Source organism: Heloderma suspectum, chromosome 9 (genome assembly GCF_057233095.1).
Source record: "Heloderma suspectum isolate Gila_16-S chromosome 9, 16-S_ref, whole genome shotgun sequence".
NCBI classification, from domain to species: Eukaryota; Metazoa; Chordata; class Lepidosauria; order Squamata; family Helodermatidae; genus Heloderma; species Heloderma suspectum.
In genome coordinates this window covers 46,690,455-46,705,943 of record NC_139466.1, presented here as the reverse complement: position 1 = coordinate 46,705,943, position 15,489 = coordinate 46,690,455, and the positions used below count along the sequence as shown (strand labels likewise).

The 15,489-nt window shown below is 50.1% G+C and overlaps 1 protein-coding gene across 2 annotated transcripts in view; it reads left to right on the top strand.

Moving 5' to 3' along the window:
* The window catches only part of EFNB1 (ephrin B1), a 155,671-nt gene extending 140,445 nt beyond the window's left edge, over positions 1–15,226 (top strand). For both annotated transcript variants that reach the window (XM_084814278.1, XM_084814279.1), the window contains 2 exons: positions 2,732–2,863; positions 12,584–15,226. In XM_084814278.1, the coding sequence (XP_084670404.1) occupies positions 2,732–2,863; positions 12,584–12,972 (521 nt within the window). In that variant the 3' untranslated portion in view covers positions 12,973–15,226. The remainder of the gene's footprint in view (positions 1–2,731; positions 2,864–12,583) is intronic.
* The last annotated feature ends 263 nt before the right edge of the window (positions 15,227–15,489 follow it).

Below are 15,489 nucleotides of genomic sequence, written 5' to 3'. Positions count from 1 at the left end.
TCTTCTGCACAACAGCCTTTCCAGTATTTGAAGACCGCTACCATGTTTCCCCATAAACTTCTCCAGGCTAAATATACGCAGCTCTTTTAGCCATTCCTCCTAGGACATGTTTTCCAGACCCCTTATCATCCTGGCTGCTCTTCTCTGGACACACTCCAGCTTGTCAATGTCCTTCTTAAAATGGGGTGCTCAGAACTGGGCACGGTACTTCACGTGCAGCCTGAACAGTGTGGAATAGAGCAGAACTATTAAGTCCTGTGATCTGGATACGAGGCTTCTGTTAATGCAGCCTGTGACTGTATTGGCTTTCTTAACTGCCGCATCACACTGCTGGCTGATATTCAGCTTGTGATCGACTAAGACAACTCGGTGCTTGTCACATCAACTGTTGCCAAGCCATGTCTTCCCTATCCTATACTTGTGTCTTTACAAGGTGTTACATTTATCTCTGTGGAATCTCACCTTGTTAGATTTGGCCCAGTTCTCCAGCCTGTGTAGATCATTTTGAATTTTGATCCTGTCTTCTATGGCGTTGGCTATCTTTCCTAGCTTCATAGAATCATAGAATAGTAGGGTTGGAAGGGGCCTACAAGGCCATCGAGTCCAACCCCCTGCTCAATGCAGGAATCCAGGTCAGAGCATCCCTGACAGATGGCTGTCCAGCCTCGTCTTGAGTGCCTCCAGTGTGGGAGAGCCCACCACCTCCCTGGGTAATTGGTTCCATTGTCGTATTGCTCTAGCAGTCAGGACGTTTTTCCTGATGTTCAGCCGGAATCTGGCTTCCTGTAACTTGAGCCCATTCTTTCATATCCTGCACTCTGGGATGACTGAGAAGAGATCCTGGCCTTCCTCTCTGTGACAGCCTTTCAAGTACTTCAAGAGTGCTATCATATCTCTCCTCAGTCTTCTCTTCTCCAGGCTAAACATGCCCAGTTCTTTCAGTCTCTCCTCACAGGGCTTTGTTTCCAGTCCCCTGATCATCTTTGTTGCCCTCCTCTGAACCCTCTCCAGCTTGTCTGCATCCTTTTTAAAATGTGGTGCCCAGAACTGGACACAGTACTCCAGATGAGGCCTAACCAGTGCTGAGTAGAGGGGGACTAGTACTTCCCGGGATCTGGTAGCTATGCATCTATTAATGCAGCCCAAAAGAGCATTTGCCTTTTTTGTAGCCACATCACATGGTTGGCTCATCTTCAGCTTGTGATCGACAACAATGTCAAGATCCTTCTCGCTTGTCATGTTGTTGAGCCATGTACCCCCATCTTGTAACTGTGCATTTGGTTTCTTTTTCCTAGGTGCAGAACTTGGCATTGATCCCTATTAAATGTCATTCTGTTGTTTTCTGCCCAGCGCTCCAGTCTATCCAGATCACTTTGAATTTTGTTTCTGTCTTCCAAAGTATTAGCTATCCCACCTTCAGTTTTCAGTGCCTTTGCTTTTTTCTCACATTTAAACAACGTTAAGGGAACGACATGCTCTTTAAAGTTTTACAAGTATTACAATATACATTTCTACATAATATAACATTTAAATCATTTTTTTCTGGAGTATTTCAGGTGAAATATTGGGGGGGGGAATTAACATGGGGTACTTTTTTGGCTTGTTGTTTACAAAATACAAGTAAAATAAACATGCTAAATTTAGGTCGTTCTCTAAGACAGGGGTGGGTAACTTTGGGAGATTGGTGGGGGGCATTTTCACCCACCCAAATCCCTCACCTGTGGGCTGCAGTTGGTGGGGTGTCCTCCAGAAAAGAAGGAAAAATGGAGGAAATCACTGCTTTGTCATTGAATTTTGGCAGCAAACTGCTCTACGGTGCTACAAAACACTACAGTGGCTAAATTTAGTTTGTTCCCAAGCTAACTTCGACTCTTTTGGCTCTCTAGGGCATCCAAAACATTTCAGATGTGGACTGAAAAATTTCCAGTGCAAATGAACCCATGCAAATTAGACTTATTTGCATAGCTATATTTTCCAATTCAGTTTTTTCCAGATTTTCCAAAGATTTCTCCAGGTGCACCTCAACTGCTCAGATTTTAGGCTGACAGAAAATTTGCTTGTTTGTTGTATTTAGAAGCAGGTTCTGGCTGGTGAGGACAGTGCAGCAGGCAGGCCTGGAGAGGGATCTGTGTGGGGGGGGGGGCTGCGCGGATCTTGGGCACATGCGCGTGGAGGTTGCCCTGGGCTGCTGCCCAACACCCTCTGGGTTAAGAGAAGTATCCCAGGAGCAAAGCAAAGCTCAAGCTGCTGGTGTCTCCAAGAGGCCTGAGCATTGGCAGGATAAATGAAGGCAGCTGCTGCTGATTTGCAGGAGAGGGGGACGCCTCCAGCGCATGCAGGCACCACTTGCTTAGACACGGGGCCAGGCCAGGTTGTGTGGCCCTCTCTGAGGGGTGAAGGGAAGTGTGCAAAACGTGCAGGCGACTGTCCGCTCCTGTGGAATGGGCAAAACGGGTGAGGCTTCTGCCATCCAGTTCTCTGCCCCTTGGTACCGTCTGGATTCCTCCTGCCCATGAGTGCATGTTGCTGGCACAAGTTCCCTGCTCCATGCACCCGGCGGCATGCATGCCCTGCCTTGCTTGCTCCCTGGCTCATGACGAAGCGCTGTCGCCTGGCAGAGGCCCGCCTCCAGCAGCAAGCGCTCGGCAGGCCATGGGAGACACACTCCCCCCCCCCCCTGCGCGATGGGCCCAGGTTTCTTAACCAGACTCTTTTCTGTCTTTATTCCTAGATCCCAATGCTGTGATGCCTGAGCAGCCGACAACCAGCCGGCCCAGCAAGGAATCAGACAATACAGTGAAAACTGCCACACAAAGCCCACGCAACAGACTCCCACCTGTTGTGGAGGACCCTGGGAAGCCAGGTACTGTTTTGCACGGGACCACAGAGAGGGGAAATAACGCCGAGAGGCATAAAATGTGGGCACACCTGGATGGCTTACAATGCGGGATCGAGCTTTGGACTCAGCTTTAAAAAATAATTTTAAAAAGAACTAGCATTCTTCACTCAGAATAATTTTTACAAGTGTACGAAAACGTACATTTAGCCCAGGATGGTTAAGGTATTCTGTGCTTTCCAAGCTCTCCGAAAGCCTCAAACTGTTTACAGCCAGGATTATGACAGTAGCTTTGGTAGATAATATGAGGAAGGCTCTGGGCAGGGGCGAATGCTCCTTCCTTGTTCTCGACCTGTCAGCGGCTTTTGATACCCTTGACCACGGTATCCTCCTGGACCGCCTGGAGGGACTGGGCATTGGAGACACCGTACTGCGGTGGTTCCGGTCCTTCCTCTGGCAGGTACCAGGGGGTAGCACTGGGAGAGGAGGTGTCGGACCTGTGGCCACAGGGTTCCATCTTTTCCCCGATGCTATTTAACATCTATGTGAAGCCGCTGGGGGCTATCATTAGGAGGTTTGGGGTGCGGTGTCATCAATATGCAGATGACACGCAGCTCTACCTCTCGTTCAAATCTTCACCAAGGTTGGCTGTAGAATCCCTGTCCAAATGTCTGGAGACGGTGAGTGGCTGGATGGGGAGGAATAAGCTGAAGCTGAACCTTGACAAGACCGAGGTACTTTTGGTGGGAGACAAGAAGAGGTTGAGGGATGTTGACCTGGTGTTGGATGGGGTACGGCTACCCTTGAAAGACCAGGTCCGCAGCCTGGGGGTCATTTTGGACTCCCAGCTGTCCATGGAGGCTCAGGTGTCAGCTGTGAGCTGGACAGCGCTGTTCCAACTCCATCTGATACAGCAGCTGCGCCCCTACCTTCCCGACCATCTGCTCCCATCGGTAGTACATGCCCTGGTCTCCTCTCGTTTAGACTACTGTAATGTGCTCTGTGTGGGGTTACCCTTGAAGATGGTTCGGAAGCTGCAGCTGGTACAGAACGCGGCGGCTCGCCTGATTAAAGGCAGCCACCAGCAAGATCACATCAGTGCTAAAAGAGTTGCACTGTTTACCAGTTGTTTTCTGGGCCAAATTCAAGGTGTTGGTTTTGACCTTTAAAACCCTATACGGTTCTGGCCCAGCCTATCTCAAGGAACGACTCCAGCAACACCAGACAGGCTGCTCAACAAGATCAGCCTTGGGTGGCCTTCTCTCCGTCCCATCAGCCAGGACAGCTAGGCTGGTGACGACAAGGGAGAGGGCTTTCTCTGTGGTGGCCCCCACTCTGTGGAACTCCCTCCCTAGGGAACTCCGCCATGCCCCCTCTTTAATGAGCTTCCGCCGCGCATTAAAAATGTGGTTGTTCAGGCAGGCATTTGGGGTGGGTTAGGGTATTTTTTAGAAAAATGATGTTTTACTGTGGAATTGTATTGTTTTAAACTGTTTTATTATATATTCTGTACATTGCCCAGAGTGGCTGGGTGACCAGCCAGATGGGCAATTAATAAATTTAATTAATAAATAAATAACAAGCAAAAGAGGATGACAGTGGAAAGTCTGGCAGGGCCGCACCTCCTCTGTGCCAGTTGAAAGCAGAATTCTGCACAAAGAAACATGGGATTCTGTGGCCTACATCACATGATGCACAATTTTGCTAATGTTGCCTGCTGCTGCAAGTCATGTGGAAGGAAAGGGGGCTTTGCTGGCCATTGGCACTCAACACCTGGCTGCTGGGAGTCCCGCTCAGCACCTCCCTTCACCAGGCCTGACCAGCATGCTTTCTAACCCACCTTGATAGCTTTAAGGGCTAGAAGTGTGCTTTGAAAATGAAAACTGAGATGTTGCTAAATTCTTTATTCAGTACAAATTTGTCTGTGTGCATGGTGAGATTGTGGCATAACACACAGCTCTGGGATTCCACTTTCTGTGAAAATCTATGTATTTTGTGGTGAGGGTTTTAGGACTGTAGTAAGGATAGATGACCTCACTTACAAGCATTGAAACAGGATTTGGGGGAAAGGGTGAGACAGAGAAGCCCCCTCCACTGACCACTGGAAAAAGTATATTTGCTCTATGCCTTCCCCCATCCCTTCCAAATCTAGGTTCTGAGCCTCTAATTGACATTGCCTGCCTATCCAAGTTTGCTGTATAATCATGAGACCTAGTAACTTGCTTTCCTTTAATTTAAAAAAAAGGTGAGCTTATTAGAATTCCAGAGTGCAAATTGAACTGCGCAGGTATCTTTGCAGCCCTTTGTCAGGCTATTGTAGTTTGGTTCTGCTGCTGTCTCTTCCAGTGGGCCTTCCTTTGTTGCATGAAATGATGGGCCTTTCAAACTCTGTAGCGGCAGGACACTCAGTGACTCTGGCGAAGATGGGCAGCTTCCACCTCCCTCCAGAGTTGTCTAACTGCCTTGGCCTGTCAGCCTTCATCACAGGTCAGTTCTGTCCCACAGTATAGTTAACATCTTTGAAGGGTGAAGAAGCCAGAAGCAAGCAGAGGGGGAAGGGAATCAGCTCTGGGACCCTGTGGAGCATCTTTAGTCCATGTCTGCACCATGGCCAAGCTGCCACTCTGTCATGCTTGAGCTCCAGGGACTTTGGGCTTGCCTGGACATGTAGCCAGGCTCCGTAATAGCCAGGGCTGGAACCCCTCTCGGATCAGAGGAGGCCAAGCGTTGGAACTCTCACTGGCCTTTGGAAGTGAGGCACACAAGTAGCAAGACGACGGTCCCCACTCAGGATCATGGTCTTGCCAAGGGAAGGACTGCAGGGCGTTGAGGAGGGGAGCCGAGGGCGGCTGGGTTTGGTTAAGGAAAGCATTGGAGAAAAGCTAAGTTTGAGTGAAGACAGATGAAGCTTTCATCAGCAGGGGAAAGAATTCTAAATGTTAGATGCTGCATGGGAAATGCACAGTAAATAGAAATGGACAGGCAATGGACAGGCGGGAAACAGCCAAGAGCTTAAAGGGAGGATTAAAACCAGCAGAATGTAGAAGGGCAGAAGAAGAAAGGGTGTCAGAGGAAGCGTGAGAGGAGAGCGATTTAGAATAAAAGAGATTAAGGAAGTAAAATGGCCTCTGAGCTTGTACCAGACGCCTTTGCCACCTCCCACATAGCAGGAATTAGGAGGGGGTCTTCAGTTCATAGCTTCTTGGAAGAGTGGATCCCTGGCACTGAGCATTACCAGTGCGGCTGCTTGGAGCCTCGACAATTGCATGGAAGGCTCAATAGCAGAATCTTTTGGAAGCCAAGTTTGAAAATGGGGGTCATACAGCACCATCTTCTGACTCCTTTCCTCCATGGTTGGTGTGGCAAAAGCAGCCAGGGGCAAGCCGGACCCCTTTGGCATTGCTGCTGGTTCATGCAACTGGCCAGTGAGCCCAAGAGGAATGTCTGGAGAGACCAGCTACTTCCCACTCCTGTGTGGCCAGTTCAGATCTTCCCGATGACCCTTGCTCTTTAATGGAGAGGACAAGGCCCTCTAAACTCAAACCAGGTTGGCTCGAAAAGTTCTCGGCTGTTTATGTTAAAATTGGTGGATAGTTCAGTTCATCGCCAGACTGATTTGAGCAGCCCTTCAGAGCAGCCCAAGCACATCTGCAGAAACGTTTCCCTGAAGCTTTGCTGGGGAACTATTTTGCCTCTGGGAAAACTCAGGCCGGGGCAAAAGCCCTGTCCCTGCAGGGCACCCTTAGGGTAATGGCATCCTCCATGGTGGTGGGCATTTGGCCCCCACCTCGAAGTTTCCAGGCAGCACCGCTTCAAAGCAGCCCCCTAGCAAAGCCACCAGAACCTTCTCTATGGCTTTGCTAGGGGGCTGTTTTGATGAGCTGCCCGTGGGAAAACTAGTAGGGGGCTGTTGAAGGTGGGCTTTGCCCCCCAGTCCAATTTTTCCCTTAGTCAGCTCTTTAGCAGGGAAGCCTTCTCCACCTTGGAATTTAATCTGAGCTGGAGAAGGATTCGGGGACATCTGATACCCCTCTTTTGAGCCCCTGAAACTTGTTTCTGGGTCTGAGTCCAGAGAAGCTTGTCAACATCTCTTGCCTTTAGTTATGGTTGAAGCCACATTTGTTCATGAATTTCTAGCCTTCCCCAGCCCAATGCACAGAACATATAAATGCTACACCGTTTCATTACTAAAAGGATTAAAATTATCCCCACCTTCTCAACCTCAGCCATTAAAAGGTGATCCAACCTAATGATTGACCCAAAGAGGTTTCCACAAGATGTTCAGGCGTAGGAGTTGCTAAATTATGGGTGGCGGGAAGACATTGCACAGCTATGCAAGAAGCCACAAAGAGCACGCCGCTGCACGCCCTGGTGCCTCAGTGAGGCAGGGCCCAAGCTGTGTGAAGCTCCATTGGACAAGTTCATCAGAATGGAAACGGCCAGGGTTCCCTCTTGTCATGGTCAGACACTTCCCGGAGAGGTAGAGATTGGCAGTTGCTGTTCCCTTCCACTGAGGGGGGTGGGGGTGGGGTGGGGCCATTAAGATGGTCCATCACTACTGAGGCTTACAAAATCTGAGGGATTCCTTAATGCTGTGGGGGACTTTCCAGCTGACATGGTTAGAGCTGCTGCTGAAGCTCTGGTCTCGCTATGGAATGATAAGATGGAACAGGCTGTTGACAACGTGTTCTCCCCGACCAAATTTGCTCCTTGGCTTAGCTCCGTGAGACAGGAAGGGTTCGCCTTAAGTGCAGATGGCGCACATCTCACAGTGACAAAAGACAGGTAAAATCATGTTATCATGCCTGCTTTGTAGCAGTGATGGTAGCAAATTGGTCTTGCATCCCCACCACCACCCTCACATCCTCAAGTAGCTGTTCAGCAGAGTGGTTTGCGGTTGTTAATAAGCTACTCAATTAGGCCTGGGGAAGGATGTTCTCAGAGGCCTACTCTTTGCAAGGGGCTTTGAGAATAAAGTTGCTCATATTGCCTTGGAAGTGGACACCATGATTGATACAGGCTCTGCGGAGGGGTCTGGTCTGGTTATGCGAGATCAGTTTCAGCTGATGGGCCTGAGCAAAGCCCATAGAGACAGGGTTGGCTGGCCACCTGTGTTCTTTCCCATCTTGGCTGTTAACAACTAACCAGAGGGGATTGAGTGAGTGAGTCGAAGAGGTAATTAATGCCTCTTCATGAGAGGATGTGATGCCAGTCGCTCCATAAGAAATCCTCCTTGGACCGCCTTGGAGATTGTAACGACTATTACCCAGTTGCTAATATCATCCACCTTCTTGGGCAAGAGACTCGAGAAATTGGTAGCACTTCACCTCCAGGTGCTTTGGGAAGGAGCAGACTACCTAGATCCATTTCAGTCTGGATTCAGACTTAGTTTTGGAACCAAAACAGCCATGATTGCCTCTGTTGGGAGAGAGATGGGAGGAGTACAGCTGATTCTCCTTGCGTTGTGAAGTCCCACAAGGTTCCCTCTCATTTAACATCTATATGAAGCTTTATAACATCTGTATGAATCTGCTGGGTGAGGTCATGAGAGGGTTTGGAGTGAGGTGTCATCAGTATGCTGTTTCTCTCTGTCTCTGTTTCTCTCTGTCATCTGAGTCAGGTGATGTGAACCAGTGTTTGGACTTGGTAATGGGCAGGGTGAGGGCCAATAAACTGAAGCTGAATCCTAGCAAGACAGAGGCACTGTAGGTAGAGAGTTCTCATGTTCAGAAAATGGTACGCAGCCTGTAGCACTCCTCCTGAAAGAGCAGGTACATAACCTGGATTATAATCCTTGTTCCAGCTTTGTTACTTGAGGCCCAGGTGGCCTCCGTGGTTCAGAGTACCTTTTACCAGTTTCAGATGGTTCACCCCCTGACCATTCCTGGATAGGGATAGCTTGGCCATGATGATCTATGCTCTACAAACCTTCTGATTGAATTACTGTAAGGGGTTAACATTGGGGCTGCCTTTGAAAATGGCCAGGAAACTTCAACAAAATGCCAAACAGGGCTGCCAGAATATTATCTGGTGCAGAATTCTATCACTTCTGAAGGAGTTGCACTGGTTGTCTATTTGCTTCTGAGCCCAGTTCAAGGCGTTGGGGCTGGCTGACCTTTAGAGCCCTAAGCATCTTGGGACCAAAATACTGCTGCCGAAAATCATCAGGGGAGGTTTTCTGCATGTAAAACAGCTAGGGATGTGTGTTATGCAGTCAGTTCTCTGCAGTGGCATCCCAACTGTGGCACACCCTCCAGACAGGCACAGTTGGTGCCAACACTACCATCTTTCCAAAACCAGATCAAAACTTTTTTTATTTGCCCAGGCATTTTAATTTGGGTTTACCTGCCAGCCATGTCTAGTTCCTCGTCAGTGGTGGTGATGATGATGATAATATCATAGAATCATAGAATAGTAGAGTTGGAAGGGGCCTACAAGGCCATCGATTCCAACCCCCTGCTCAATGCAGGAATCCAGGTCAGAGCATCCCTGACACATGGCTGTCCAGCCTCGTCTTGAAGGCCTCCAGTGTGGGAGAGCCCACCACCTCCCTATGTCATTGGTTCCATTGTCATGTTGCTCTAACAGTCAGGAGGTTTTTCCTGATGTTCAGCCAGAATCTGGCTTCCTGTCACTTGAGCCCATTATTCCGTGTCCTGCATTCTGGCATGATCAAGAAGAGATCCTGGCCTTCCTGTCTGTGACTACCTTTCAAGTACTTGAAGAGCGCTATCCTATCTCCCCTCAGTCTTCTCTTCCCCAGGTTAAACATGCCCAGTTCTTTCAGGCTCCCTTCATACAGCTTTGTTTCCAGTCCCGTGATCACCTTGTTACCCTCCTCTGAACCCTCTCCAGCTACTTCACATGATTTGGTAGCTATACTTCTATTAATGCAGCCCAAAAGAGCATTTGCCTTTTTTGCAGCCACATCACATTGTTGGCTCATAGTCAGCTTGTGATCGACAACAATTCCAAGATCCTTCTCGCTTGTCGTGTTGTTGAGCCACATATCCCCCATCTTGTAACTGTGCAGAACTTTTTCCGAGGTGCAGAACTTGGCATTTATCCCTATTAAATGTCATTCTGTTGTTTTCTGCCCAGCACTCCAATCTATCCAGATCACTTTGGATTTTGTTTCTGTCTTCCAAAGTATTTGCTATCCTGCCTAATTTTGTGTCCTCTGCAAATTTGATCAGCATTCCCTGCACCTCCTCCTCCAAGTCATTAATACAAATGTTGAAGAGCACTGGGCCCAGGACTGAGCTCTGCGGTACCCCACTCGTTACCTCTCCCCAGCTTGAGAAGGTCCCATTGATAAGCACTCTTTGAGTCTGATTCTATAGCCAACTGTGGATCCACCGGATCGTTTTTTCATCTAGCCCACTTTGAGCTAGTTTGCTCATCAGGAGATCATGGGGCACTTTGTCGAAAGCTTTGCTGAAGTCGAGGTATATGATGTCCACAGCATTCCTGCAATCCACAAGGGAGGTGACCTGATCAAAAAATGAGATCAGGGTTGTCTGGCAGGATTTGTTCTTGACAAATCCATGTTGGCTTCGAGTAATCACGGCATTGTTTTCAAGGTGCTTACAGATGGATTCCTTTATCATCCGCTCCAGAATTTTCCCAGGGATTGATGTCAGACTGACTGGTCTGTAGTTCCCAGGTTCCTCCTTGTTGCCCTTTTTGAAGATAGGGACCACATTAGCCCTCCTCCAGTCATCTGGCACTTCCCCCGTCCTCCATGATTGCTCAAAGAGAATAGACAGCGGTTCTGAGAGTTCTTCTGCCAGTTCCTTTATTACTCTAGGATGCAGTTCATCTGGCCTGGAGATTTGAACTCTTTCAAAGTAATGAGGTGTTCCTTGCCCATATGCCAGTCGATCTCAAGCTGCAATCCTGCCCCTTCAACCTGTACTTCACCTTTACCAGGGGGCTCATAGACCCTCATAGACTGAGCCAAAGTAGGAATTGAGCACTTCTGCCTTTTCCTTGTCATCTGTTACCATTTTGCCATCCTTATTTAATAGTTGAACCACCATTTCTTTCCTCTCTCTTTTATGATGCACGTATCTGAAGAAAGCCTTTTTGTTGCTTTTAGCAGCTCTCGCTAACCTCAGCTCATTCTCAGTTCTAGCCTTCCTGACGCCATCCCTGCAATTCTGTGCTACCTGCCTGTACTCTTCCTTTGTAGCTTGGCCTTCCTTCCACTTCCTGTATGTGTCCTTTTCTGCTTTCAGGTCATCTCGCTTTTTGTGAAGCCACATTGGCTTCTTGGGTTGTCTTCCGCCTTTTTTTCTTGTTGGAATTGTTTGTAATTGTGCCTTTAGAATTTCCTTTTTTAAAAACTCCCACCCATCTTGGACTCCTTTTCTCATTAGAGTCGCTTGCCATGCATGGGACCTTACTTATCATTGTTCTGAGTTGATTAAAATCGGCTTTCCTAAAATCCAGGGTACACATTTGGCTACACTCGGCTTTTACTTCCTTTAGAACCAAGAACTCAAGTATAACATGGTCCCTTTCCCCCAGAGTTCCTGTCACTGCTACTTTATCCACTAAGTCATCTCTGTTGGTTAGGATCAAGTCAAGGATAGCCGATCCTCTGGTTCTTTCCTCTGCTTTCTGTAGCAGGAAATTATCAGCAACACAAGTCAGGAATTTCCTGGTGGGGCCATGTTTTGCAAAATTTGTCTCCCAACAAATATCGGGGAAATTGAAGTCCCCCATTACTACTACTACATCATGCTTCCTTAAAACCTTAGCCATTTGCTTTTCAGACGTTTCATCCTCGTCTTCTCCTTGATTGGGTGGCTGGTAGTAGACTCCATCCACCATGTTCTTTTTATTCTTTGCTCCGTTTATTTTAACCCAGATGCTCTCGAAGGGGCTACCAAGCTCATCCTCTTGTACTTCTGTGCAGAGATACGTGTTTTTAACATATAGTGCAACTCCACCTCCCTTTCTGTTCCTCCTGTTCTTTTTGAACAAGTTATATCCTTCAACTGCTGTATTCCAGTCATGAGAGTCATCCCACCAAGTTTCAGTTACACCCATCAAGTCATAGTTTCCCTCTTGTATTAAGAGTTCGAGTTTGTTCTGTTTGTTTCCCACACTCTGGGCATTAGTATATAGACATCGAAGACCATGTGCTTCATAGTCACGCGTTCTTCCTACATGTGTCTGAAGACTATTACTGGGCGCTATTAGAGCTGTTCTCTCCATTGCGATGCATGAACCTCTGTCCATTGTTATCCCCAACTTTACGTCTCTCCCCCCCCGGAGGATTCAGTTTAAAGCCCTCCTGATGAAGTTCTTCATGCTATGGCCAAACACATTCTTCCCAGCCTTTGTGAGGTGCAACCTATCCCTTGCCAACGGTCCAGGAAGTATAGCCCGTGGTCCTAGAATCCAAATCTCTGTCGGCACCACCTTCGTAGCCTGTCATTCACCTGGAGTATTTTTATTTCCCTTTCTATCCCTCCTCTAACTACTGGAAGGATGGATGAGAAAACTATCTGGGCCACAAATTTCTTGAGTTTGTTTTATTGTTTTATTATTTATCTTGTTTTATGGGATTCCTTTGGTTGTTTTATTTGTTCTGTTTTTTTATGTCAAATTGCTCATGCCCTGATATCTGTAAGGATGAAGAGTAGCTTAGACATTCTTTAATAGTGACATAAATACATTCTACTGTAGAACCAACCCCCCAACCTCGTTCTTTCTGTTTTCCTCCCCTTGTCCCAGACCCTGTCAACCAAGATGGCCACGACACGCAAAGTCCCACGGACAGTTTCTTCAGCTCCAGAGTGGCCGTGTTTGCAGCGATTGGTGCTGGCTGTGTGATCTTCATCCTCATCATCATCTTCCTCATAGTCCTCCTGATCAAGATCCGCAAGCGGCACCGGAAGCACACGCAGCAGCGGGCAGCGGCTCTGTCGCTCAGCACGCTGGCCAGCCCCAAAGGCAGCGGCAACGCGGGCTCCGAGCCCAGCGACGTCATCATCCCCTTGCGGACTACAGAGAACAACTACTGCCCTCACTACGAGAAAGTGAGCGGGGACTACGGGCACCCTGTCTACATTGTCCAGGAGATGCCCCCGCAGAGCCCGGCTAACATTTACTACAAGGTTTGAGGAACAGCCTCGGCACCCCACCAACAGAAAAGCACTAGAAGAGTGAGGGGGAGGGGCAGCCCCCCACGTGCACACCCCCGGTGTGCTTGCACTGCAAAGGAGAGGGCAAAAGAAGCTCCCCGGCGAGACCAAGGCAGAGTGGGGCCCCTCTGGCCCCCCTCCCTCCCCTCTAGTATTTAGTTTTGTAGTTTGGAGCTTTTGTAATCCCAAGACTTGAGGGGGTCGCCAGCATCCTCCTGCGCGAGGCCTCGGGGTGCTCCGAGGTGGTCGTTGGCCAGCAGGCTCCGCAGCCCCCTGGCTTGGGCTCTGTGCCTTTCCTCACCCTTGAACATGCCTGGGGAAGCCCAGAGGATCGCCATCACTGCCACCGCCATCGTCCCTTCAGGTTTTTGTCTTGTTTGGTTTGCTCCCGGATTGTCATGCTCCTGCTTGTGTTATTTCAAGTATTGGGGGGCGGGGGGCTGTGCCAAGTTGGCCCCAAGTCTTGGTGTTTCAGAATGCGTGGGGGAATGGAGCCATTTGCCTGTCACGGATGTGGCAAAAGTGGAGACCATGGAGAAAGAGGAAGCTGCCGGACCCCAACTTTCTACGATTATGATTTTTAAATATTTTTGTACCTTTTTTTATTGGTGAGCCATTGGATCTCTGAGCTGTCACCTGCAGCTCTCCGGCAAGAGCGTCTCCCACCCTTCCCTGCAGCCCCCTCCCCTTGGGATGTGCGTGGCCCTGGGAGCGTGGACACTCGCGTCGCCTCCCGCCGTTGCCTTTGCCACGTTGCGCTTCTGTGCCCACTGTTCATGGCAGCCATCTCTGTGTTTTGGGCCTGCTTTCTGTTCTCATTTTATTTTATAAAACAGAAAAAGTAAAACTGCGAAGTCTGCAATGGTCAGTATGAAAGCGAATCTCATTTTGAAACCACCAGGCGGAGAGCTGCCCCTCCCCCCTCCCCCCCCATGGAAAGAGCTCCCCCCCACAGAGTGCTGCGTTTCAGTTGGTCAATAGGAGCAAAGTCCCAGTCGCTGTGGAGAGCTGTCTGGGCGAGGGGCGAGGGGCGGGCGTGCCGTGGGGCCTCTGACAGAGCTGCGTTCCTCCCCTGCAAGACCTAGAACAGGCCGCCAGTGTCAGGGCGCAAGGCGAGTTTTGCTCTCGCCACAGCAGCATCCCTTTAGATCAGCACTTCCGTTTTCTCCAGAGGAGCAGATGCAAAGCACTGCAAGGGAGGACCATCAGTCTGCACTCTGCCTGTGGTGACCCTGGCAGTCAAGAAACAAGCCCTGCCTTCCATCTGCACAGCCTCCTCACCCTGCTTCTTGGCCGCTCTAGGAAGGCAGGCAGATGAGCCGCTCCTGCCTGATGGGACAGGGCTCGTGACGGCCTCTTTCAGGGAGGCTGGGCATTGGGGGAACACCAGAAGCGGCTGCCTCAGTGGAGCCAGAGCCCCGCCCCGGCCCATCTGGCCCAGCACCGTCTGCTACACTGGCTGGCAGCTGCGGTTCCCAGAGTCTCCGGTGCGGGTCTTTCGCAGCCCTGCCTGGGGATACGGCGGGGGATGGAACCGGGTCCTTCAGCACACAAAGCTGCTCCGGCCCTCCCAAGGCTTCTTCCTGGAGTGGGGGAGGAGGGAGGCCAGCCCTGAGCTGGCCACAGGGCGACGTCTGCTCTCTCCCCGTCTGCAGGAGTTTCGGGAGGGGGAGCGGGCGGAGGTCGCGGGGGAGAGGGGGCGCCACAGCCAGCTCACTGGCCGGAGCACTCTCCTGCTCCAAGCAGCCACCATGACAGCGCCGAAGGACTCGCTGCTGGGCCTGCCACCCCCAGACGTCCCGGGAGGGTGGCGCAGAAGGGGCGGGTCTGCGGAGCTGCTCGCCCAGATGATGACCGGCCCTGTGCTTCAGGTGACGAGAAGCAGTGGTCTGAGGCCAGGAGCCACGCTCCATCCTTGCCTTCCCGGAGAGCTGTACAGCTTTTCCTCCCCCCGCATTCAGTCTGTGTTTCTCAGATGTTCAGAGGCTTTTAAGCCCAGGCTCCCCACAGTTCTGTCAGACAAGGAGATGTTGTTAACAGGAGCATTGCCAGACGACCTGGCCGTGTCTTCCCTCGTGCATGCTCTGCAGGCGGGAGGCGGCTCTCCTCTGACACAGCCTGCAAGTCCGCCTAGCAATAGCACTGAGGTTTTGATTCGTCCATGTGAAGCCCTGTGCAGTTACAGTTGTGGAGAATTTCCCCAGTTTGAGGTTTTACCCTATGAACCATAAATGTGACTTCCGCAGCCTCTGGGAGCACTGGAGACATGTTCATCTGCTCTGCGCCTCTTCACACAGGAATCGCCTGTGGAAGAGAGGAAATAAATGTGATGTTTGGCTGGCCACTGGGGGCTCAGCCAGCCACTTTGCACTAGAAGCGGGGCTCAGCTCCTCTGATAGCTTCAGCATACCCAACTGGATGCTGAGATCAGGGCATGAGCACCAATCAAAGACCCTGCTCCCACCTTCTCCTAGTCTCCAGGCAACAACCCCCCCC